This window comes from Apteryx mantelli, chromosome 22 (genome assembly GCF_036417845.1).
Source record: "Apteryx mantelli isolate bAptMan1 chromosome 22, bAptMan1.hap1, whole genome shotgun sequence".
In the NCBI taxonomy this organism is placed as follows: Eukaryota; Metazoa; Chordata; class Aves; order Apterygiformes; family Apterygidae; genus Apteryx; species Apteryx mantelli.
Window position 1 is genome coordinate 6,327,638 of NC_089999.1, and position 23,709 is coordinate 6,351,346.

Here is a 23,709-nt window from a genome sequence, read left to right on the forward strand (position 1 = left end):
ACTGGGATCCAGAAGAGCTTTTGGGAATCGCTCCGGTACCTCGAACTGTGGCTTGTGAGCCAGCGACCGTGCAGGTCGTGCAAGCCGGGGGCTCGCCGGCTGCCGAACCCGTGGTGCACCCTTCTTTCCCTACGCGGTAGCGGGGTGCGCGCAGGGCAGGCGCGGGAAAATGCAGACGCTTCGGCTCCAGCAAAATGGGAGCGCATCTCAGTTTTTTGAGGCATGCCGCCAGGGTAAGACGCGCTCCACAGGGTCTGTTTTCCTTTCAGTAAGACCAACAGACCCACAAAAATGTTTTAGTGCTGTGAATGGTTCTCTTCATCTTTTTATCATCCGTTTGGTGGAAGCTGGTGAAAGGGAGGCCTGACCTCCAGACCCGCGGTTCCCGGGGAGGCGAGAGCGGGCGAAGGCAGCCCGCTGGCCCTGGAAACTGCCTCTGTATTTATTGCCCGTCGGTGTGTCACGGCTCTGTTCTTCCATTCGCGGAATACAGCCCCGCGGACTCGGCGAACGGTGCCGGAGCCCAACCCCGCTGACAACAAGCACATAGCAATAGGGGGTGCCTGGAGAAAGGATATAAGAAATGGGGCAAAAATAAAATGACCTCTCGGTCTAGTATATCTCCTGGCACCTGACAGGCTGGGCTTCACCATTTCCTAAGCCAGAAGTTGGTTTGCACCTTTGTGGTCGGTGCAAACACTGTTCTACGTAGAATCTTTTTGCTGCTGCTGTTTTTAACCTGTTGTGCTTTTCTCGCGGTGCCGTCCTCCCGCCCGGCTTCTGGGGCACCCGGCGTTTTCTTTTTTCCTTAATTAACGAAGGCGGAGGGGCCAGTTCCAAGCGAAATGAAGCAGCAGTGCTTTTGCTACAGCGAGTTTTCTTTATGCAGCCTAACGCTAAAGCGAACGGCGGATCCGGCATCCGATGACCGCCTGGCGCCCGCGCCGCGGGACGGGAGCGTGCAGGCGCTTTTCTGCCCCCGCTGCCTGCGCGCAGCTCGTCCCCCGCGAGGAGCAGGGCCCGAGCAGAGCGTCGCTCAGCCTGAGCCGCTCCAAGCGTGCCGACGAGCGAGCGCCGGCTCCTTGCCCAGCCCGGTTGCCTGCCGAGGAAGGAAGATGGGGATTTATGAACTGGTTACACCTTGCTGCTCGGCCCCTCGCGGTAGCTCCACGTCTTCGCGGGGCTGTCGCTGGCCGCGCTGGCCAGCCCGCCGCAGCCCCGTCCCTCCCCGCTGAGCCGAGCTGAGCCAGGGTGGGCGTTTTTCCTCTTAAATCCCGGGTCTGGCCCTGCAAAGAGGCCAGATGCTGCCGCCAGGCTCGCGGGGCTGAACCTGGCGTAAGGCTGGTGCATTGGGCGCCTCTAGGGTTACCTCAGCCCGACAGCCTCGGACTTCAGCCTACAACTGCTTTGTCCAGAGCTGTTGGAAAAATGCAGTGCTTACAGCTTAATGGCTAATAGTTTAAATAAGGTTTAGTATTTCTTCAGTCGGCACTTCGCCTCAACTTGATACCGACTCGAGCTCGATCATTTCCTCCTACCAATGCTCTAACTTTGTTCTCCTTTTGCCCCGCAGGACTGTGTGCAGTTAAACCAGTACAAGCTGCAGAGCGAGATAGGCAAGGTACGTGGCTGGAGTTCGGGGGTTTCGAGAAAATAAGCTGCGTGCGTGCACGCGAATACAGAGGAAAATGCTGTGCCGGCCCGAGGGATCTCACTGGGAAACGGGTGTTTGTTTTGATTTGGGTTTTTTGGGTTTTTTTTGCCCTATTAGCATGACTAAGCTTTGCTCAAGGTCAAACTGGAACTGCTTCCTCTGAAGTCTAAATTTATTTTCCTTCCCTCCGAAGGTGAATGAGTTGGCTTCCTTTCAAGGTGCTTCTCGCCAAATGTAACGCTGATGCCTTTGCTGCGTTAATACAAGCCAGGAAAGCAAAAAAAAACCAACAAAAAAACCCCCAAAACAAAACAAAAAAACAGGGCAGGGTGCTTGGTCCCCCATCAGGATGAGTTAAGGCTTTACATCCATGAAGCAGCTGCTAGGTCAGTCCTGGTCCGTGTTTAAAAGTCACGGAGGGGTTCGGAGGCGAATCCCTCACAGCTCTGCAGAGGGCTGAGCCGGGCAGCGGCTGGACGCCCACCACCGCTGTGGATGGGGCCACGGCACTTTCGGGACAAGGATGGAGGGGTTCCCAGCCGAAGGTGCTCTCGCATGGACTGTGGTGGGTTTTTTCTCCCCCCGTCGCCGGAGCTCTGCCCGGAGCAGCGAGCGGGCCGGCGGCGCCGCTGGACTCATCGCGGCTTGTGCTTGTTTGCAGGGCTCCTACGGCGTCGTGAAGCTGGCCTACAATGAGAACGACGACAAGTACTACGTAAGTGCCTCGCTCCCTGCTCGCCTCGTGGCATCTCCGGTTCGCGCCAGGCGAGGAACGCAACCTGCCTCCAGGCACGGGGCGGCGCGGGCGGGAAAGCCGGCGGCTGGGTCGCACAGGAGCCTCGGAGGCGGCTGCGGGCGCCGAGCGCCCGTTCGTCCTGATGTTTGCTAGCTACGAGACGGGTCACCTGGAATTAGAGGCGCCTGGGTGGTGGCGTTCGGCTCCCGCTGTGACTCTAGAGAGGAGCTGGTGACGTGCAGGCAGGTTTTGCAAGGAACCGAGGAGGGGTTTATCAGCAAGATGCCGAAAAACCAGCCCAGCCGGAGGGCACGCCGCATCGTGGCCCCTTGCGGGACGTCTCCCCTTGCGGGACGTCTCCCCTTGCAGGACGTCTCCCCGTGCTCTGAGCTCTGCCCTGCACGGCACCGGGGCGAAACCTTGGCTTTTAACGCTTTGCTGAGCTGAAGCCAGGAAAGGGCCCCTCCACGTCTCCCCGCTGTGTCCGGCACCGGCACGCGCCGCCTGGCAGTCCCATTTTGCCACTCTGCAGGACTGGCCTTGGGCGGAGGAAAACGGGACCGGCAGAGCGCCCGGGCAGGCTCCCCCTGCGCAGAGCTGCCGGTCCCGGCGCCCCGGGGAGCAGGAGCGCCCTTGGAGGCAGCGTGCTCCTTCCCGGGCTGCTAAGAGCAGTTACAAGAGCCGCGCTGCCTCCCAGCTAGTTTTTCCTCCTCAAATTTCAAGTCTATGATGGTTGTAACAGGCTGGAGGGACCTGGGGCGGGAGGGTTGCATGCCTGCAGTATCGGTAGCCCTTCCGCGCTTCCAGCTGGCATGAAACTGCGGGAGAAATATTCTAGAAATGATGGATGGAAGCAAAAATCCATGCAAAGGTGCCCTGAAACTGTCCAAACACAGGGAACCACGAGTCTTTCCATTGCTTGTGCTTTCCAGGCTGACTTGCATGCCGCGCTGGAGCGTTTGCTGTTTCTGACGGCTCTGCTGCCTCCAAGCGCTCCCTCCGGTGCCCCCGAGCTGGCGATTCGGCCGCACTGAGAGCGGGGCCGAGGGGCAGGTGCCAGCCGGGGCCCCCCTGCATCCATCCCGCGGCCGGCGAGGGAGCGCCCAGAGCGGCGGCACAAAGCGGGGACCCATCGCAGTTGTCTCTGGCTGGAGGTCTATTTTTTCTTTGCAAATCGAAAGCTTTCGGCGGTGGCTGCACGGGGGGAGCACGGGCTCTGTGCCTGGGCGGCAGAGCAGCCAGGCTCGGGCTAGCGCCGGGCGCGGGTTAATGCCGGGGACAGCCAACAGGGAAGCCAAAGCCAGCAGTGAAAGCCTGCGTCCGGGTTAGCCTGCTGCGTGTTTGCTAACCCCTGCTTAATCCTCCCTTCTCTTCCTAATCTAGACAAACCCTTAAGAGCCACCGCAGGGAGAGCGCAGTGAATGGAAAGATTTCCTTTGCTTTAATGAGTTTTGGAGCTGGTGAAGGATTAGGAAAAACTCTTGAAACAAGGGGGGGGGAAAGCTGGTTACCACATCTGGGAAAAACATAAAGGGGTTGTGTTTGTTTTCTGGTTTTTATCTTCCGTGAAAGAAGAGAAAGTGCTTGCAAGAGCCTTATCCGCCGCGGCTGTGCCCGGCCGCAGTGCGGTGCCGGGCTGGGAATCGCGGCTGCAGGGAGCATCCCGGGGACACGGAGCTCGCAGCACCGAGCGTGCGGCCCCAGATGCCTTGCAAGGAGGAAGCCCCGCGGCTGCGAACGCGGCGGCCCCGGCGGCTGGCGCAGGCGAGGTCGGCACAGCCACGCTCGGGACGCTCTGCCGAGGAGCCCTGCGCACCTGGAAGGGCTTCAGTGTCCCAGTTTGCAGGAGATTTGTTAGCAGTGAGTAGGGGGAAAAAAAAGCCAAGCACTGCGGTGGAGCAGCAAATGAAAAGCGAAGGTAAACGTGTCCGGCCAGGGATCTTGTCCAGAGTCATTGCGCCGATGGGATTTGATTCTGCGATGCCTCGGGTCAGGCCCCATCCAATTCTCAGTCTCTAAATCAGCTTGCAAAGAAAAGTGGTTATGATGGACGTTTGTTATGCTGCTTCTGGAAAAAAGCAATGGCATTGCAGGTTGTCGGTGGGTTTCTCTTTTTTAGTCTGGTTTCCTGAGAAACAAGGTTTGTGTGATTGTGCTCTCTGCTGCCCATGTGTTCGTACCTAACACCCTTTGCACTGAGGGCTGCCAAGTCTCAGTGACGGGGAGAAGTTCCTCCGAGTTCATGACAAGAGACAGCTGAATCAAGTGCTGCTGCTGAAGAAAATGTGGCAACAGCCAGCCTAAACCTTACTAGCCCCTGGAGAATCCACACAGCAAAGGGCTGTGGCGAATGCCCTGGGGCAGAAGGAGCTTCAGGTGGCCCTTGAACGCTTTTAGACCCCAGCACATCCAAGCACAAGATGCCTCCCACCCCGTTCTTGTTGTCCTGGCTACTCGCACGCCTAGCTGAGCAATAGCCCGCTCCCGAGTTCCCGGGGAGTGGGACCGTGCGCGGGTTTTCTGGGTCCCTCGCGGTCAAAGTCCCTCCGTTAGCAAGTAAGGCGACATCCTAAGTGTACGGATGTCTTGGAACAAGGGACGCTTTGCCGTTGTTGTCACCGGAAGCAGGACGCCAACTCAAGGACTCGCTGCCGTGCCCCGAGCACCCCTCCTCTCCCGTGAGCCGGGCTGCCCTTCCCTTGGACGTCCTCGCAAAGCCGCTTCCCTTGGCTCCGGGCTGCCAGGGAGGGAGCAGCAAGCGCGGATAACGCACGTGCATCGAGGGAAGGCGCGCCGTCCCCCGCGGCCTCTCGAGGGGACGTCATGCCGCGTCCACGTGCGCGAGGGCGAGCGTAGCGGAAATCCTCGGGCTCCCTCTTTTCCTGAGGAAGCTGCAGCCGTGCAGCCGGCGCGGTGGGAAACTCCCCCGGCCTGGCTGATCCGGCCCTGCTTGTGTAATAGCAGCTACCGGCGCTTGGAAGCAAGCGTGTGCCAGCGCTGCGGCCGCGGAGGAAGCGCCGGGAGCTCAGCTCGCCTGCGCCTCCCCATCACCCCGGTGGCCTCCTCCCGTACCTTGCTGCATCCCAAAACCTCTCCGAGCTGTCCCTTGGGGGGACGAGGCACCGCTGGGGGTGATGCTCTGGCTCCTCAGCCTGGGTTGCCCGAGCACTGCTGCAGCTCGAGCGCTTTCTGTATGCCGGAGAGGGGAGAGGACTTCAGGGTGGGAGTGGAGAAAGGGGAACCTTCTCCCTGGCTGGAGCTGGTTGAGAGAGAAATAGGTTTATGAATTTCTTTTGATTTCCCCCCACCACCACCCTCAAATCTTCAGTGTGGAGGGGTAAAAGTGGGCAGTGTAGGAAGTCCTCCAGGCTTGGGCCTGGCTGTCCTTGGAGGTGGTTGTGCACGTCTTGGATCCCCTTTCCGCAGACCCCGAATCATTTAGCTGCCTGTATGGGGCACAGCGTGGTGCTAAGCGATAGCTAAGTGCTCCCGAGCCCGTCTCTCAACACCGTCATTCCCAGCAGCTGGCTCCGGAGCTGTCAAGCAGGATGGACAGTTGTGTCATGGCGAGCCAGGTTCTCCTCTCAATTACACCCGTGCAAATCCAGAGGATTTCACTGGATCGGTACCAAAACTAACAGTCGTTCTGGCGAGCTGTGAACCTGGCTGGAGCGGGAGCGTGGGGCAGGCAGGATCCTGGGAGTGCGCAGCGGTCCTGCTGCCAGGACAAACAGCCGGAGAAGGAGCCTGATGAGATGGTTTCGGTGACCTGTCCCTGCTCTAAGTGTCAGTAACCGGTAGCAGAGCCTGCCTCCGCGGTGTCACGGCAAAATGCCTTGGCATTTGCCTGCGTCTTGCGGGAGTCCTTGAGTAATTGTGTTTCACAGGGGTCACTCCAGCGTGAATGGCAAATAGGGATGTTTAATTAACAGGAGTAACGACCCGTTCCAGGGAAGGAGAGCGCGACCATCCCCACCCCGGGAGCGCAGGCTGTTTTCCGAAGCAAATCGTGCCAGGAGCTGGTTGCTCATGAAATATTTGCCTGCCGGGCTGCTCGGGGACGTTGGAGTGGCCCTCAGAAAGGCTGCTAGCACGCAGAGCAGATGGAGGCACGGAGATCGTTTATGAAATTCAGATTGCCTTTCGCCATTACGTTAATGCCGCGGGGATGGCAGAAGAGATCTCCCCGGCCCCCTGCCTGCACGTCAGCTGCCGGGGCTCACGGTGCTGCGAGGGAGGGAGCCGGGGGCAGGAATCTGCTTCCCTTCGTGCCGTAGCCGCGCTCCACGCCGGGCTTTCTCTGGCAAAGCAAAACATGAGGTGAAGCAGCCCTGAAGCTGCTCCGACTTGCAGCACAGGCTGAGCATGGGCCAAGCACCAGGTCCACAGAGGTCAGCTAGAGGAACCCGTCTCCTTCCTGAACCTCCTGTCCCGAATGCAGAAATTGGGCTCCTTTTTCTTTGTCCAGTCAAAAATAAATCAAAAAGGTTTATTTTTTTGGTAAGAAGATGAATGAAAGGAGAGGTTAACACTGCCTTTAAGAAAGTCTGTGTTGTTGTTTGTATGTCTCTGTTATGTCTGCGGCACCCGTCGTGAACAAGAGGACTTCTTCCCTAGGTTGAGGGCAGACCTGAGCCGGTCCCTGTTGCCCAGCATACTCCAAGGTCACCGCAATGCGTTCTTCAGCTCTCGTTCAGTTTTAACACTGCTTTTTCTTCTTCCTTCAGGCTATGAAAGTCCTCTCCAAAAAGAAGCTGTTGAAGCAGTATGGATTTCCACGTGGGTATCTCGCACTTAGAGGTCCGCCTGCTGTCCTCAGCCAGGCAGATCTCCCCATAGAAGCGTTGCCCACGTAAGGGCTGCAGCACGCGGCCTCACTGGAAAGCCGCCCGCGTAGCTGGGGGGCGAGTTGAAGCACCGTGGGTATTGAAAGAACAGGCATGAACACAGGGAAATTCAAAGCACTTGGTAATTAGGTTTCCCAGCTTTGATCTTCTGAGTCTCTTTGAAGTGCTGGCTCCTTCCTGCCCACCATCCAGGAAGCCTAATTAAATGCTGGAAGCTAGGCAGGGTAGACCCCCTCCTCCTGGGGGCATTCCTACCCCCTCCAACGGCACCTGGCTCTGGTGGCAGGGCCAAGGGACATGGCAGACGGCCAGGCTGGAAGCCAGCAGGAGCTGACCTGGGTGGGGGCTTGGAAAGCTCTGCTCAGGGTGGAGACTTGAACACTTTGGCATGGTGAGGAGGTGATGAGATCTTCCAGAACGGCTGGAGGCATCTCTCAGGGGGGTCTGGCTCTGCTGCCCGTTTCTTGGAGTTACTGATCACCAGTGTTGTCAGTTCAGGAGTTACTGCAATCCCTGAGAAGTCAGACATTAAAAAGCGCCATGGGGACGGAGAAGGTCAGGGTGCCTCCGTCCCTGCCCCGCACTGCGCCTGGGGGTCAGGCACCAGAGGCCCTGGGCTCGCTCAGCGCCCGGCTGGTGGCCGTCTGTTCCTGCGTGCCGGGTGCCGCTGAGAAGCGAGCTCTTTCCCCATCCCGCGTTGTTGCGGTTGCAGGTCGGCCTCCTCCTAGAGGGTCAAAAGCAGCCTCCGGAGAGCAGCCAAAGCCGATGGCACCGCTAGACCGAGTCTATCAGGAAATAGCCATCTTAAAGAAGCTGGACCATGTCAACGTCGTTAAACTGATAGAGGTGAGGCAAGGGCTGTGTCTAAGGGCGCGAACAAGGGGAGGGGAAGCAGTCGGGTGCTGTTCCGGTGAGCAAAAGGTGATAGGAGTTGGGAGACCCAGATCCTAGAGATCTTTAAAAATCCCAGCCTACATGTTTGCTTTGAGGGCGTCACTCTTCCCGTGCTCCGTGCGGGAGGGTGTGCAGGTGGGAAGCAGGGTTGATCCACGTGTGTCCATGAGCGTCTCCACCCCAAGCTACACTGAAGTAAATCTTGTTTATATTACAAGAGGATCGTTCCTCCACTGCCCCCACTTCAGCCAAAATTGGTTTAAAACAGTGGTTCAGAATTGAGGCTGGTAACCCCAAGCAGGGACACAAATCACATGTGGCAAACTGATGTTCTTGCCCTGGTCCGTGGGGTGGTGGACCCGCGAGAAGGCAGCAGCTGGGTGCGCTGGTGGTAGCGGCTAGCTTTGATCAGTGAAACCTTTGTCTACACAAGGCCTGGGAAGGTGCACAGATGCTGGGCTTCAGAGCTGTTTTCAGTATTGGCTGGGGTCAGACTAGGACAAGAAGTGCTGTTATTTGTGAGCAGTTTCTCTAAATATAGGCAGAAGCCCAGGTTTTTCTGGAGACAAGAAAATCTGTGTCTTTCAAAAACCTCCCTCTCTGCAGGAGTCTCTGGATATTAGCCTAAGTCGTTCTTCATGCTCTGCTGCTCAACACAGTGTACAGGGAGCTGTAAAATGTTTTTTGAAGAAAAATGTCTCTTTTTCCCTCCTATTCTCTCTCTCTCTCTCTCTTCCCTCTCCACTTATCTCTGTTATCACCTACAGGTCCTTGATGATCCTGCAGAGGACAACTTGTACATGGGTAAGTGAGTCATTATGTACTAACAGAACCAGAGGGTTTCTTCTCCTCCTGGTGTGAAGCTGGTCTCTCTGGACTCTTCCTGTAGCCTATGGATAGAGGTGGTGACTCAAAGTCTAGAGGTGCCCCTAGTGACATCTCTGGACACGCTCACCTTCCTGCTAAGCCTTGGACCTCTTAAGACAGCTGCGCTGCTGCATTTGGCCTCTTGGCCCAGACCTACTGCTGGGTGTCCAATCTGGAGGTTGCAGCTGACCTACACATTCATACAAAGGGTGGGGAATTTCCATCCACCTCATCTTCCTCCTGCACAAACCTTGAAGTGCCAGCCACGGTCCAACTCCAGATTTGGGCAAAGCCTGGAGGTTCAGGCCCGAGAGGCACTGAGATGGGCCGGAGGAGGGGGACATCCAACCCCGTTGTAGCTCTGCTCCCTCTAATGTTTCTTGTTGAGACGGGCTCAAACGCTGTTTCTCCTGCAATAATTACAGGATGCTTTTGAAGCTGCCTGCGAATGAGTTCGTTTGCCTTTGAAAGGCCACTTATCCCTTTTGGCCAAAGCCCTGGCAGCGTGCTGGTGGCATTGGCAGTGCGGCAGCCGAGGCTGGAGCACACGCGCGGTGGGGAGGGCAGCTGAGGCCGTTATGTGAAGCCTGAAGTGCTGGGGATGGACAGGAGGAGAGATGAGGAAATGCGCGCTTTTGCTGAACGCCACTAAATGCACGAGGCAGTTCAGAAAGCTGTGGAAAAGAGAAGCACGAGCTGTCCCTGTGGAGCAAGGTAACAATCCCAGAAATGGCAGCAATAGCGGTAGGACAAGTGGGGACTCTCTCATTCCCGTTGGGAGTCCTGGGGCAGTGGCACCGGTGCCTGGTACCGAGCAGCCGGCTGCGGCCACGTCATCCGTGCCCCGTCCCCCTCTGCCGCCTCTGCGCTCTGCCTGGGGTCCCGTTCAGGCAGCGGGACGCAGGAAAATTAAGCTCCTGCCTGCAGTTGCCTCTGCAGCGAGAGGAGCTGTATGCGCTCAGCACTGCTCAGGGGTTTCCACTAGGATTTCTTGGAAGGCACAAGGAATCACTTAATTCGTAAGAAAAGAGGTCTTTTCCTGGATAATGGCAGATCCTTCTCTTAAAAGCAGTGCTGGTTGCACCTACACATCTGATGCCAGGATCTTTAGCGGGATCATGTTGTACTTCTCAGGGACATGGCAATGGACACCCCCTCCAGAGTCTGGACCCCGACCCAGGGCCTGGCCCCGGGTGCTCTTGCTGGGTGTTCTAGGCTTCCCTTGAGCAGAGGCTGAGCGACATTAAGTGGCCGCTTGCTTTTGCAGGGCGAGTCAGAGGCAGGTCCTCAGCAGACTCCTCAAGCGTGGTTCTCATCAGCGCACACCGCTGTGCGGAGCCCGCGTTACTGCCAAACGCTGTATCCTAAAACCCCACCACGGGAGACTGTGGACTTCCGTGAAGGAGCAGAGCAACACACTGCTGCTGACCCAGGCCCAGGGCAAACCCATTTAACCCCTAATCACACACAGGAGCTCTACCTGCTTCACAAATCTGAACTCGTGCCAATAATTCCCCTCCGATAGCACCTGCCGGGGAGTGTTTACTGCTTCGATAGCCATGCCGCTCTGCCGCTGATTGGAGCAGCAGAAATAGAGCAACGTGTTCTTGCAGCGTTTCTTTCGGTGTCAGCAATTTAGCAGGAATATTGTACCAAGCCCCCTGTGTGAACGTACCGAATTGGACAGCGCTCACATGGGCGAGGGCTGCCGCTGGGAGCAGCAGCAGAGTAGCTGGCGGATTAGCACCCCCTGTCTCTTTGCCTGGAGCTGGTGGGAAGCAGGGATGTTTGTCTTTGCTAAAGAGAGGAATATTTTCATTTTGCATCCCCTGGTGTCCTCATCACAGGGGAGGGAAAGAGGCAAGTGGAGGAGAGGGGTCGATTTTGCAGGTATGGGAAGGGATTTTTTTTGTAGGCACTGAAAATGCGTAAGGCCAGTTCTCTCTTCTCCAATTCATTCACGCTTCGATTTCCTTTTCTTGCAGTGTTTGACCTCCTGAGGAAAGGGTGAGTAGCCCTGCCGGGATCTCTTGTGTTGGAATTTTCGGTGTTCTTCGTTAGCTCTCTGTGGGAGAAGGAGGTGCGCCGCATACGGCAGGGCGGTTCGAGGAGACGGCCTGCAGCGGAGGTTGCGTTGCGCTGTGGCAGCCTGGGGCGATGCGGCGGATCTCAGCGGCTCCAGGCTGGGAGGACGTAGCCTGGTGTCAGGCTTCGATCCAGAAGACAGATGTGGTGCCATTTTCCCTATCGGGTGCCTGGAAGAAGAGTGTTTCGGGAGAACTCTGCTGGGGTGGCGGCCACCTCCGTGGCCCGGAGGGTGCGAGGTTACGGCAGTGTTTGCTTGCCCCCCGCTGCCTCGTTTCACCCCCAGCCCTCCTGTGCTGGGGGAGGCCGTCTTGGCGGCGCGCGTTTCCGGGGCAGGAGCGGCAGTACGGCGGCGGGAGTCTTCTCGCTGCCTTTTGCGTCCGCGGCTCTGCAGGGCCAGAGCGAGGTCGGGAGAGCTGCGCTCGGGGCAGGTTCCCAGAGGGCTCGTTTCTCTCTCCGGCCCCGTGAGCAAGCCTCTCGCGGGCTGCAGCTGCAGCGGGCTGCTGGCGAGGGGCTCCCCGATCTCCCTGGGGCCCGGGTTGATGACTGCCCCCTTGGAGAGGGGAGGAAAAAGCCCCTGTAATCAGCCAGGCTGGGGAATGTGCTGCTCGGCCGAGCGCAGCCTGCCCGCTCCAGCCGAAGGCAATTAACCTCCTTTAGCGGCTCTGCCAGTCCTGCTGCTCGCGTCGCTCCTCCCCGGCTTCAGCAGCCGAAAAACCTGTGTAAAAAGGGAGGGAAGGCAGTGGCAGAAAAATGCAAATGGGAAGCGAAGGTGGTCTCTCAAATGGCAGCAAGAGAGAAGTACTCCGGGGAGGGTTTGCCCCTGGGGGCCCCAGCGCCCGGTTTTGGCGATGGGCCGTTCTCGGCCAGGGCTCGGCTCGCAACGACGGCATCTCGCTTAAATCCAGCCTGAGCCGCTGAGCTCTATCCAAATGCAAGGTCAGGGCTGAGCTGCCGAACCGAAGGCAGGATTAACCCCCGGTCCGGTGAAGTCCTGGGCTCCTGCTTGTCAGCCGCCGGCGGGCAGGAGGTGCTGACTAGCCCCGGCGGCCTCTCTGCCCTCGGCTGTCGGCAGGCGCGGGCGGAAGGGGGCAGTTGGGGGCTAGCCTGGCTGCTAGCCCGGCTCACCGCTAGCCCAGGCGCTAGCCCAGGGGCTGCCGTGGCTGGAAAGGCTGCCCACGCTCCGGTCCGGGTGGCAGCCCTGCTCTCGGGGCGGCCGTAGCCGCGCCGTTCCCGGTGCCGTCAGTGGGAACTGGGGCTTGCTACGAGCTGCAGCCGCGAGGGACCGAGGCCCGAGCGCTCGGCGCTGTTGGTGGTGGGTCCCTCCATAGCGCAGCGGGGGGAAAAGCTCAGTGACGTCCCCACGTCCCCGGAGCAGCCCTGGTGCTGCGGCAGGGTCTGGAAGGGAGCGAGCTCTCCGACAGGCAGGTCCTGGCTCAGGGATCTGATCAAGCCTTGCTTGATCCAAGTCCTTTTGGGAGACGGGGCCACGATGGTGCAGGATGGCTCGAGGAGCTCAAAACCCCCCCGGGGACGAGCGTTGCTGCCGCCTTGCAGAGCCCTCGCTTACTCTGCCTTCTCCTTTCCTCGCAGGCCCGTCATGGAGGTGCCCTGCGAGCAGCCCTTCGGCGAGGAGCAGGCCCGGCTCTACTTCCGAGACATCGTCTTGGGCATCGAGTACTGTGAGTACCGGGAAGCCTCCCGACGCCGGAGGGCTGTCAGCTGAGCGAGAGGGTCCCCACTAACCGCGTGTGACAGCATTTGCTGCTGCTGGTGGCCTCTCTTAGCTTGGATATACCCAGGCCATATCACAGATGCCAGTGGCAGGCATTTCCTTGGGAAGGATGTTAGGAAAACAGCAGCCGGCTTTTTTTCTTGTCTTTTTGACTCTTTCTGGAGAGTATCTGAGAAGGCAATGGCAGGGAAATGGGTATCTGCAGACACAGACTGAGTCAGGTAGCTTCAGTGGGAACGAACCGCTGGCCCCAGCTGGGCATGGGAGAGCTGGGGAGCAGCGCTGGGAGGGCGTCTGCCCCCGTCTGCTCCCTCTGCAGCACCACTTGTCGTCATCGTCGCTCGGCTGTGGCACGACGAGAGCCCGGCGCTGCTGTGCCCTCCGGGGGAGGTGGCACCACGAGCGCTTTCCTGGGCTCTGTCCTGCGAATCCAGCAACAGATCTCTCCTATGTGGCCTGCTTGGTCAGCACCACCATTTCTAACATATCTTTTCCCATGCCTGGCTCCCATCTGGCTGAGACCAAAATCTTTGCTGAGCGCCTGTCCTGAACAGTACAGAGAGGCCACAGTAGGTCTGTAAATGGCAGCAGGGAATTTTTTGGCCCCGGTGCAGTTGACATGTCCCTGCTGGCATGAACCTGGCTTGCCCCAGCCTCACCTTGGCCAAGGGGAGCAGCAGGAGGGAGAAGAGGAGTCCCCAGGTTGACGGTACAAGGCAGGGTGGTCTGCGTGCTGACGTCCGGTGAGCTCTTGCTCTCCACGGCAGGGCATCTGAGGCTGTCGGGCAGTGCCCTTTACTCGCTGCAGATCTGCAACCTTGTCTTTATGGCTGGGCTTCTGTTGTGACCTATGCCTGCAGCGGGAGGATGCCCTTGAATTTGCCAGTCACTTGCTTTTTGATATGAAAGATCTCTGAAAATAGCAAGGGCAATGGAGCTGGGCACTGGTGGGCAGAGGGCCTGGCGCCGCGACGAGCTGTGACACTGTTAGCTGGTGTTAATCCCATGTTGCGCCTCCCCGGTGCTCCTGAGCCTCATACCAGCATCTTCATCTGGTCAGAAGGCACGACTCATGTTCTCTATTGCTTACCTGTGCTAGCCTGAGGCTCTTTCCCGTTTCCAGCAGAAGGCCCCTGCCTTTACCCTCAGCACTGCTCCTTGTGCTGGATCTGTTCATGCACAGGGTGCTTTCGGGGCCCCCATTGCATGGTCTCATGTACGAGAGGCAGCTGTGAGTCGGCTGGTGTGCATTAGCAGCTTGTGTACCAGCTGCACGCGTTGTAGCAGACAAGCTGCTTGTGAGCTGCATTTATGCCTCTACCTCCTTGGTTCGGCTGTCCTCACTGTAGACAGCTGCTCACGATGGTTAGTGATGTCTGCTCCCACCATTGACTGGTCTCTCTAGACACTGGTGAGCTGAAGAATTGACTGTGGTGGGATGGCTGAATATGAGGAGGAAGAGTCAATCCAGCTTTTGCAGAGGGAATTCATGCTTCGTACGTCTAGTTTTCCAGAGGAGTCAACAAACATGTAGATAAGGTGACCCGCTTCCTACTTGGGTGTGCTTGGATTGCAAACAGCTTTTGATTAGATCCGTTAACAGGAGCTCTTAAAGAAACAAAGTCTTTTTGGTAGTGTCCAGCTAGATGGACTATCAGAAAAGTAGGAATATGGTTTCGCAATGGAGAAATGTCACAGGTTAAACAGGAATGCATAATGGGGCCTGGGTTGTTCAGTATTTTCCTAACTGTCCAGAAAAAGGATAGAGTGAAATGAGAGAGGTTGGTGATGACATTTAGTTAGTCAGGATAGTCATCGTTAGAACTGACTGCAAAGATTGGCAGAAAGATCCCATGGTGGTGAGTGACAGCTTGATAAAATGGCAGGTAAAATTCCATGTTGCTGAACGCAGGGTAATGCATGAGGGGGAGAAACAACACTAAAAATACATGCATCGTGATGGGCCCTAAATTAGCTGTTCTCACTCAGGCTTTGTTCTGGATAGTTCTCCTGAAAATGCCAGCTGATTGCTTAGTGACAGTCAACAAGGCTAACAGGATTTGGGGAATTGCTGGGAACAGAATAGAGACTAAAACAGAAAATGTCCTTGCACTCTTGTTTGAATCTGTGGTGCACTTCTACATGCAAGAAGGGAATATCTTGAATCCTGTGTGCAGCTGCTCGTCCTGTCCCAGGAACTAAACTTTAGAACTAAAAAATGTCCAGAGAAAGATGATGAGGATGGTGCTGGAGTATCTTCTATACAGAAAGATTAGACCAAAACTCTTCAGCTTGGAAAATTGTTACGAGAAGGGGCAATATGACAGAGGCTTTTAAAATCCTGAGCCTCATGGTAGAGGTGAACAGGGAATGGATCTTCTCCGACAACACGAGAGCTGAGGGATAGCAAGCAAAATAATCAGGTAGCATGTTTAAAACAGAAGGAATTACTCTTTTGTGTAGCATGTAATTAAACAGTGACATTTATTACCGGAGGAGATAGCAAATGCTAGAGCTAAATGAGCTCAGAAGTGATTAGACAAATCTGTGGAAGAAACGACCATCAAGGATTATTAAATACGAGTGTACAGGCGGAGTTTCCCATCAGGCTGTCTAAAGCAGGGAATGGGCGTACTATGGGCGTTGCATCTGCTCAGCTTGATGCTTTTCCCAAAGCTATTGACTCCTGCAAGAGGTGGGCTGCCAGATGACTAGATGGATGAGAGGAGCCAAATGTCCAAGCGTTTGGCTCCTCTTACGTACAGGGTGCTGTTCCTGCTCCTTGTCCATGCTGCCCTCGAGGCCGTGGCTGCGCAGCTCTGACGGCAGAGGAGACCGCAGGTTGCTTGGCTCAGCAACGCTGACCTCGGTCAGCTTAACATCTCTTGGGCACCATAACCTTTTATCAACATCAATTATAACTGGCTTCTTTTGACATATCCAGACACAGTTATGGTGGTAAATCTAAAGGCAGGGCAGTGAGCGGGGAGAGACAGGGACCCTTGATGTAGAGCCATCGTCCCTGGTCAATGAGCAGAAAGGGGACCTTTGGGAGACAGCGAGCCAGGTCACCATCCCTGTTTAGTCCGGGATGGGAGGCTTTCAGCTGTTTCAACTGTAGGAAATATCTATTTCTCTCCCAAACCAGAAGAAATTTTCAAATGTGCTTTCAAAAAGCCAGCGTGCAGCTGTGTCCCGCTCAAAGGAACGTGTCATGCTGCCGTAGGGCCTTGAACTGTTTCTGCCTTCACTTTGCTGAAGCTCCGACAGCCCCTGTCAGCTCCACAGCTCCTCGTAGCCAGAGCGAGCCCTCGCTTTCGCTGAAAATATTCACCCGCTTTTGAACGCTCGTGGAGAACAAGTCTCTGCTGGGCCCAAGGGACCTTGCTGAGACAGGGGAGGTGGTTTGCAGTGCTCTAGTCCATCTCCACATTGAAATGCAACGTTAGCTCTTGATTTGTCTAGAATCAGTGGGGAAGTGCCAGCCTCCAGGTGGGAATGAAATCAATATTTGCAAATCTGTGACAATGCAGAAGCTTCCAGGTGCTGAAAACTGCCAAAATCCTTCAGGTCACCCCGGAAAGTCAGGGAGAATGTATATATGAATAAGAATGGGAAGCTCAAGACTGTTCAGTAGATGCTGAAGGACGCAAAGACTGCAGCTTTTTATATTCTCATTAGCATTCATATTATAGCAGACCCCGAATGCCTTAGCTGAGGGATCCAAGCTCAGTTGTGCTGGATGCTGCTGGCACCTGCATAACAGTTCTGGCTCAGAAGAAACTTTTAGTTTAGAAGATAGTCAGAAGAAAAAAAAAAAAAAAGTGTGCCTAGTCCCAGGCAGGGGGAATGAAACCGGGCAATAAATGATAGGCTGCCCTAGCACTCACAACAACAGGAACAATAGGATGCTTTATTTTGGGCTATTGAGTAACCACTTATTTTATTAGCGAATGAAAGTTAAAAATGGTGTTCTCAGAACTGCTGGGTAAATGCATGGCAATTATTATGTAATTACAGAGGAAAAGCGCACCGTTCGCGCACGCTGAAGGAAAAATGTTGCCAGGCAATCTGCAGATTGCAAGGTAATTTTAATGTAAGCATACATAATTGTTATGTAATTTGGGAGACTCTATAACCGTGCAGCTGCTTTAAGCTCACAGTGGTCACAGCCGTAAATGCATCGCTGCTGGCTGGGTTTTATTAAATTAGAAGTTAGAAAGTGGAGCCTGGAAGGCGTTAATCCAGGGCAGCGTGCTGCCCTCCGTGCGGAAGGTACGTGTGAAACGGGAAGTGGCTGCCGTAGCCGAGCAGATGGGGAACGTGGGCTGACCTTTTAGCGGTGGTGGCACCCGGTCCCTGGTCGCTTTGTGTCCATGGTGACTGGGCTACGCTTGGCGCTCGCTCGTGACGCTTGCCGGGGGGGGGACACCTCCTGCGAGAGGCGTTTGGAGGGAGACCGCAGCTGAGGTGGTGGCAGCAGAAACTTTCCACACCAGGTGGAAAGTCTAGCTGAGATACGGCGACGGGGAGACCGGGACAGATGTCCTGGAGAGGAGAGTCCACCTCATCCAGGAAGCAGGACATGCTACCACCTTGTTTTATTGACTGCTTTTGGCTGCCTTTCTATTTTTAGTAAGTTTAATAGCAGGTAGTGCACTTTGATACCTGCAAGATCTGAGGCACGCTCACGGATAACAGAGAAACGGAGGCAGAGGCAGGGTCCGAGAGCAGACGTGCCCATGTTGGAGTGCCCCTTCTCTGTGTCCAGCTCCAAACCAAACCTGCTGACTAGTGTAGGGACACAAGGTGACAGGAAGGGTCCCTAAACTGCTGGGAAAATATTTTTGGCCCAAGTGTGGTGATATTACTGGTCTATCTGTCTTCATATATCTCTCTGCAATGTAGGCTCTGTTGTGTGGACAACTTCAGAAGACATTTAAGCGCATACAAACTTCACCTCCCATCCTAGTGAAATGGGTCCTGAGCAGGAAAGCGCCTTTTCTCCCTCCTTGCAAGAATCCTCCAATACTGCAGGCACTGAACACCTCCTCGTGAACTAGGGAGGAGGGCTTTTGCACGTAGGCTGTAAGTACCACTAAAGTGGTAGTTTAGGCATATACTTAAGTGCTTTTCTGGAGAGAAACATTTTGCTGGGTTATTTGCGTTGTTAATTAAAGCATGTGCGTGTCTCTCTGAACTGGGGAGATGCACAATTACCTCCCTTTCCACTTGTAACTTCCCTCGTGGTGCTCCTCCGGGGCTATTTAAGCTTCACATCCCCTTGCGGATAAGCCCAGCTTTGCTATCCCGATTGTATTCACTGGAACTGTGTCAGGAAGTGAATACGGTGTCACAAAAAGTCTTATTGGCAGTGGCCGGGGTGAATCCTAAAAGCTGGAAGTTGCATATGAAGGTGGAAGGTGGCTCAGGCAGTTCCCACACCAGAGGTTGTGTCTTTGTATTTAACAGCCTTTGCTATTTTTTCCATTAATTTGGCCAATCCCTTTTTAAACTGATGTAAATCTCTTGCATCTGCTACATCCTATTTACATATTGTGGGAAAATGGTCCTGCAGGTTTCAACTGATGCCAGGAGTGACTCTTAGCGATCGTTCCCTCTTCCCCCTCGCCATGCCTCCCCGATTTGATAGCCCCCTATCGCATCTCCTTTCAAAGGTGCCTTCTCCAGGCTGCAGAGTCCTTGTCGGTACCATCGTTGCAAGGCCATGTTTCCCTCCATCCCTGTGACCATCCATTAGAAAAAGCTAGCGGTCCTGGAGCACCCAAGTCTTATCAATGAGGGCACAACAGTATTTCAGACTTAAGCTTTCTTCTACAGGAAATTTGGCTGAAAATATTTACTGCAGGATTTGATGATTCCCTCCCCTCTAAAAGGCCTACAGGTTTGCTGGACTAAGGCAGATATGCCGGTGTGTTTTGCTTACTGTTTAACTTCTGATATCTTGGATGTGGTGACATGCTGAATACAGGTTTGACTTTTTGAAGATAGGAAAATTTCCTTCTGGATTGATTCAGTGGTGACTTATATTTAATAACTGAACAGTAAATTGGTTTGCTGGGAGGATGAGCTTGGCGTCGTGCCAGTTTGCCTTGGCAGATGAGCAGTGGCAACCAGTAGCAAATGAAGCATGTTACGGGAGGACTTTCTTCTACAGCGTTAGGCTGCTGTCTGCTGGCAAGAGAAATTTTTTCCCTGTTGAGAGCAGACGTTTGGTTCGACAAAAGGAGCAGAAACCTTAGACTCTCCCCCAGTGTTGGGGGATGTATGCGGGAGCTGCGGGAGAGGTGTGAGGGAGAAGCTTATTCCATCAAAACACAGTGGGGATATGCCAGCTGGATGTCCCACTTTGAGGATTGGGACGCAAGTGCCTTCATTTAGTAAAGCCCAAGTAAGGCATAATTGCTGTCAGCGTCGCTGAAAGGAAGACAATTTTTTTCCGCATTCTCCATGGAAAATGCACAATTTTCCTCCTGTGACTGTGTTTAGGGAAACCAAAGGTGGCAGTTCTGGTCTCCTCTCCAGAGCAACGCTCATCCCGTCTGCCTGGGCGGCTGGGTTGGAGGGAGGGTCGCGCCGTGCAGCCGCTGCAGCCCTTGGGAGCTCCCTTTGCAGCCGCGGCTCTCGGCAGCCCGTCCCCGTAGACGCCTGCCGTGCTCCCGCGCGCTGAGCCGGCAGCAGTGACTAACTGCCTGGTGTGCTGATCAAAGCTGGCTTTCCTGAGATAAGACTTAATCTACTCAACCATCGATATGCAAGTATAATTTCCATTATCTTAAAAGGAGAGTTAAGCAAACAAATCAACAGCCGAGTCAACACAGACTTGTCTCTTCTGAAGACTATCGACCGTGCTGTTATCCAAGGCTGGAGTGTCTCAAGGCTGGGTGACAGAAGTGGCACCACCAGGAGAAGGGGGGCTGGCTTGGGTTTCCTCACCTGGCATTTGAGTTGGCTGTTTAGGTATTTAAAAAACAAACAAAAAGCTTTCACATAGCAGCGAGTGTTGCTTGTACGTGATCGATGAGGACCATGCATAAGATGCCATCCATTAAGGGTGAGCGTAATTAGCTGGTGGAGCAGATCAGACAGAGTGGTTGAGCCTTTTAAGAAAGACCGGATGGTTTGATTTGTTTTGTGTTTTTTTTTTAACTTTTTTAATGGAAGCCGCTGTGCTTGGTGCTGGGAGCAGCAGAGGCTATTTTAGCAGCGCTTGCGGTGCGTACCCTATTTCCCCCTTTCCCAGGGGTCCCTTGAACGTTGGCATGCACAGAGCCGTGGCGGGAGCTGTGCGTGCCTGCCAGTGGTGGGGCGCGTGCCCCGGCTGTGACGGGTGACACGACGGGGTGCACTCACGTGGGCTGGACTGCACGGCAGTGGTCAGTCTGAGGGAAGGTGCACAACAGGAGCTGTTGGCCCATAAGTGACGCCGTAACGTGGTGTCCCTGCTAGGGAAGTTGGACATCTCTACCTTAAACCGATGAGCAAGCTGGACTCTGCCAGGCTCACTAGGGCTTCACCGGGTTCTTTCGAAAGCTCTGGTGCTCAAGTCAGTTTTCAGATGATGTCCCTTTGCCCCGAGCTCTGGGCTGGTTTTCTCTGGTGCACCTTGAGGCACCCAGTGCTCCCCCATAACGCCAAGAGCCTGCACCCGTCTTGCGCCAAAGGCCCCGGGCAGGAGGCTGGCTGCTCTTTGGGCTCCCTGTTCTTCTCCCAGGCGTCTTGGGGTCCTTCCCCAGCCCCTAACCTAACCCCAGGCTGCAGGGGAGCACAAGGAGGAAGGTGTCGATCTTGCCCAGCCTGCGACAGCCATCTCCTCTGGCTCGCTCTTGGTGGAGCAGTGCGAGCAGGAGCAGGAGCTCGCTCCAGAGAGCAGCCTGCTGGCTGGTGGTGCAGCGGTTTCCTTGGGAGGATGTTAAATCGTCTCTCTGCTACAGAGGTGATGTGAGAGTAATACTAAGCAGACTCCGCAGTAGCGCCGTATGGATTGCTTTTGCCCTTGAATGGAAACGGGATTCTGTTTTTAATCAGATATAATTCAGCGCCAGCCTCAGCAAACAGCATGGCGTGGCAGCGCATTGCAAAGTGCTGTGCGTGTAATTTTTAAATGGAGTTTGAGCACGCTGGTGGTAACCTGCTGGAGCTCCAGGGTTTCCGGAAGGGAATGCAGTGAAAGGAGCCCTTTCCAAAAGGGCCGGGGAATGATCTCATTTCTCTTCTCCCAGCACTGCTCTCTGCTCCCTCGTGGTCTTCACCGGCTGTTAATCTAGGCAGACGCTTCCCAGACGTTTGCTCCTGAATGACAGGGAAAGCCCACTTAGTCTCTGAGTAGCCGGAGGTATCTGGAAACCAGGAGCAGTTGTGAGATGAGTTGCGTGCTGTGGAAGAAGCTGGCTCATCCCGCCGCCTGTCCCTCAGCACAGGGGCTGAACAGGACTGAATGATGCTCTTGGCAGGGATTCGCTACCAAGCCCTCAAGGAGCAGGGAAGCGGAGCGATGGGAGGGACACGCAGGGACCCCAGGCAGGGTTGTGTGCTGTGCAGAACCGCTGGGAACCCCCCAGCCAAAATCCTCCCCCAGATCTGCCCCTTTCTCCAGCCTAGTCTACTGCAGCGCAGCCACCGAGACCCAGCCCTGCCCGAGCGCCGCTTTGCAGGCGAATGCCGCGGCGTCTCCGATCCACCCGGCACGGTGCAGCGCAGAGTGAGGGCGCTCCAGGACCTCGCCCCTGACCCGCATCTCCCTGAGCGGCTGGGGACCTGCCGGATGCCGAGAGCCCCTTGGGGCAACGTGCTCGTCGGCAGTGGTATTTGTAGTGCTGGATTTTGGCGATTTTTTAATTTTGAGGTTATTGAAGTTTGGGCTCTGATTAGTGTGAGCTTGATCCTGCTGTGCGGCAGCACATAAGCGTCTGCTTTCCTTTAATACCATTCCCACGTCACCCACTGGCTTTTCACGGAGATGCTGTTCAACGTGTGCTAAAATGGTGTCCTAAATGAGCAAGTTTTGCTTCACTGAGACCTTGGAAGTGCAGACTAGCTGCACATCTCCTGGAAGGGCAGCACCAAGAGCGTTGCAGATTCGGAGGGGTGCGGGCAGCAGCTATGACCGTCTCCCTGCGTTGCTGGCGCGCTGTCCTGTCGGGTAGTGAGATGCCACGTCGGCAGCGCTCATGCAATTAAGAGAGAAGCGGATGCAGACTGGCTGAGACTATTGAAAAGCTATAAAATTCCAGCCGCAGGCGAATAACCCAAGTGTGTCCGGTTGGTGAGGTTCTCCAGGAATCTGTCCCGGGGACGAGTTCTCCTGTGACAACCAGCTGCAAGGTCACGGGCACCTTTTGAGGAGGCAGCGGGTGCTTTTCCTTCTCCTGCTGGACAGGCACAAAAGCAGGAGGAGGAGGCCGACCCAGCGTGGCAGGCCCCGTGTCCTCACTGCTCTGAGAAACTCCCTCTTGTACGGGAATGCCCAAATCGTATCTGTGCCGCTAATATCGAGTTGAGCTTTGGATGTGTCAGTCCAGGCTTTGCAACGTAGCAAGCTGCGCTGGAAATGCTGCGCCTGCACCCTCGTCTCATGCCTGCGCCTTTCAGGGGGTGGCTGTGGCTTGGCAAACAGGTATTTCTAAGGCACTTTGGGACCTTTGCCCAGGAGATGCTCTAGAAATCCCAGGGATTGTTATTTAGATGCAAATAGGCTTGAAATTTCCACGGGGTGAAGGGTGCGTCTAATAAAAGTGAATTTAATCGAGCGCTCCAGAATCAAGGTTTCTCCAAAGAGCTCTGTAATATCGTACCATGTTTCATTTTCGTTATAAAGCAGTACTGATTTATTTTTCGAATCGGGTCTCTCGGCACAGAAACTGCAGAAGTTGTTACAGCCGAGCTGCTGACCCCTGCTTGAAAGAGCCAAATCGTTTCCAGGCAAAAGCAAGGGGAAACGTTTCTTGGAAGTCAAAGCAACCTGAGTCAACCACTCGGCTTTAGCCGTTGGTTTTAACGCTGGGAAGGATGAAGGCAGATATGTTTATGTGGAATGGGTGTGTTTTGGGCTGTTGACGTCCCCCTTGCGCGTGGGGACCTGGAGAGGGGAGAGGATTCACGAGCAGCGTCAGCCTTTTGAGCCTTTTCGAAAGTGTACCGCTCAGACCGAGCAGGTGGATTTTGTGCCCTGGCAGACACAAATATTCACCCCAGTGTCTGATTACTTTTGGTTTTGCAGCGGCTGCGTTTCCAGTTTCTCCTTGTCCGACGTTCACATTGCTCTTGTGCCTGGCGGCCGGCGGTGGCCAGACCCGCCGGGCACCGGGCGCAGGCGGGCGCTGAGCAAGCCCGGGGCGCTGGCGAGCAGCCTGGCTGCTTCTCTGCTGCCGTTGGATTGCGCAAAGGCAGGGAATGTGTTTTAAAAGACAAATAGCCATTCGATATGGGAATGGTGTTTTTCTTTCCTGTACGGAGGAAATAATAAAGAGCCCGGGGTACCTGCTTCCCTCGTGTAACTCCCCGGTTTCTGCAGCCCTAGCTCCGGGGATGGATTTGTGTGGTCCGCCTGTTTGCGTGACCTGCATTTTTGCAGGGAGACGTTGGGAAACTCAGCCCGGTGGTGTCAGGCCTGTTCTTTAGCAGCTTTCACGCAGATCCCTGCAGGAAAGGCAGCCGATCGCTTCCCGAAGAGGAACGTTCCCCCCCACCACCTTTTTTTTTTGTTTTTTTTTTTTTTTTTGCTCTTCCTCTATTACCATAATGAAATGTCAGCTTGCCACCAGCCTTGCCGTGGAGCAGATGTCTCTGCATAATTACCGTCGCCGCCGGGCCTCCGGTGTTTACCCTGACTGTCTAGCCAGGCTGTTAGAGCGTTAGCTGGTTCACATCA

The 23,709-nt window shown here is 55.3% G+C and overlaps 1 protein-coding gene across 1 annotated transcript in view; it reads left to right on the top strand.

Annotated features, from left to right (window-relative positions):
• CAMKK1 (calcium/calmodulin dependent protein kinase kinase 1) overlaps positions 1 to 23,709 on the top strand; it is an 88,961-nt gene that overhangs the window by 45,570 nt on the left and 19,682 nt on the right. Inside the window, exons 3-9 of the mRNA XM_067309427.1 lie at positions 1,574 to 1,621; positions 2,316 to 2,369; positions 7,118 to 7,169; positions 7,950 to 8,083; positions 8,899 to 8,935; positions 10,984 to 11,005; positions 12,677 to 12,765. Of these exons, the coding sequence (XP_067165528.1) occupies positions 1,574 to 1,621; positions 2,316 to 2,369; positions 7,118 to 7,169; positions 7,950 to 8,083; positions 8,899 to 8,935; positions 10,984 to 11,005; positions 12,677 to 12,765 (436 nt within the window). The remainder of the gene's footprint in view (positions 1 to 1,573; positions 1,622 to 2,315; positions 2,370 to 7,117; positions 7,170 to 7,949; positions 8,084 to 8,898; positions 8,936 to 10,983; positions 11,006 to 12,676; positions 12,766 to 23,709) is intronic.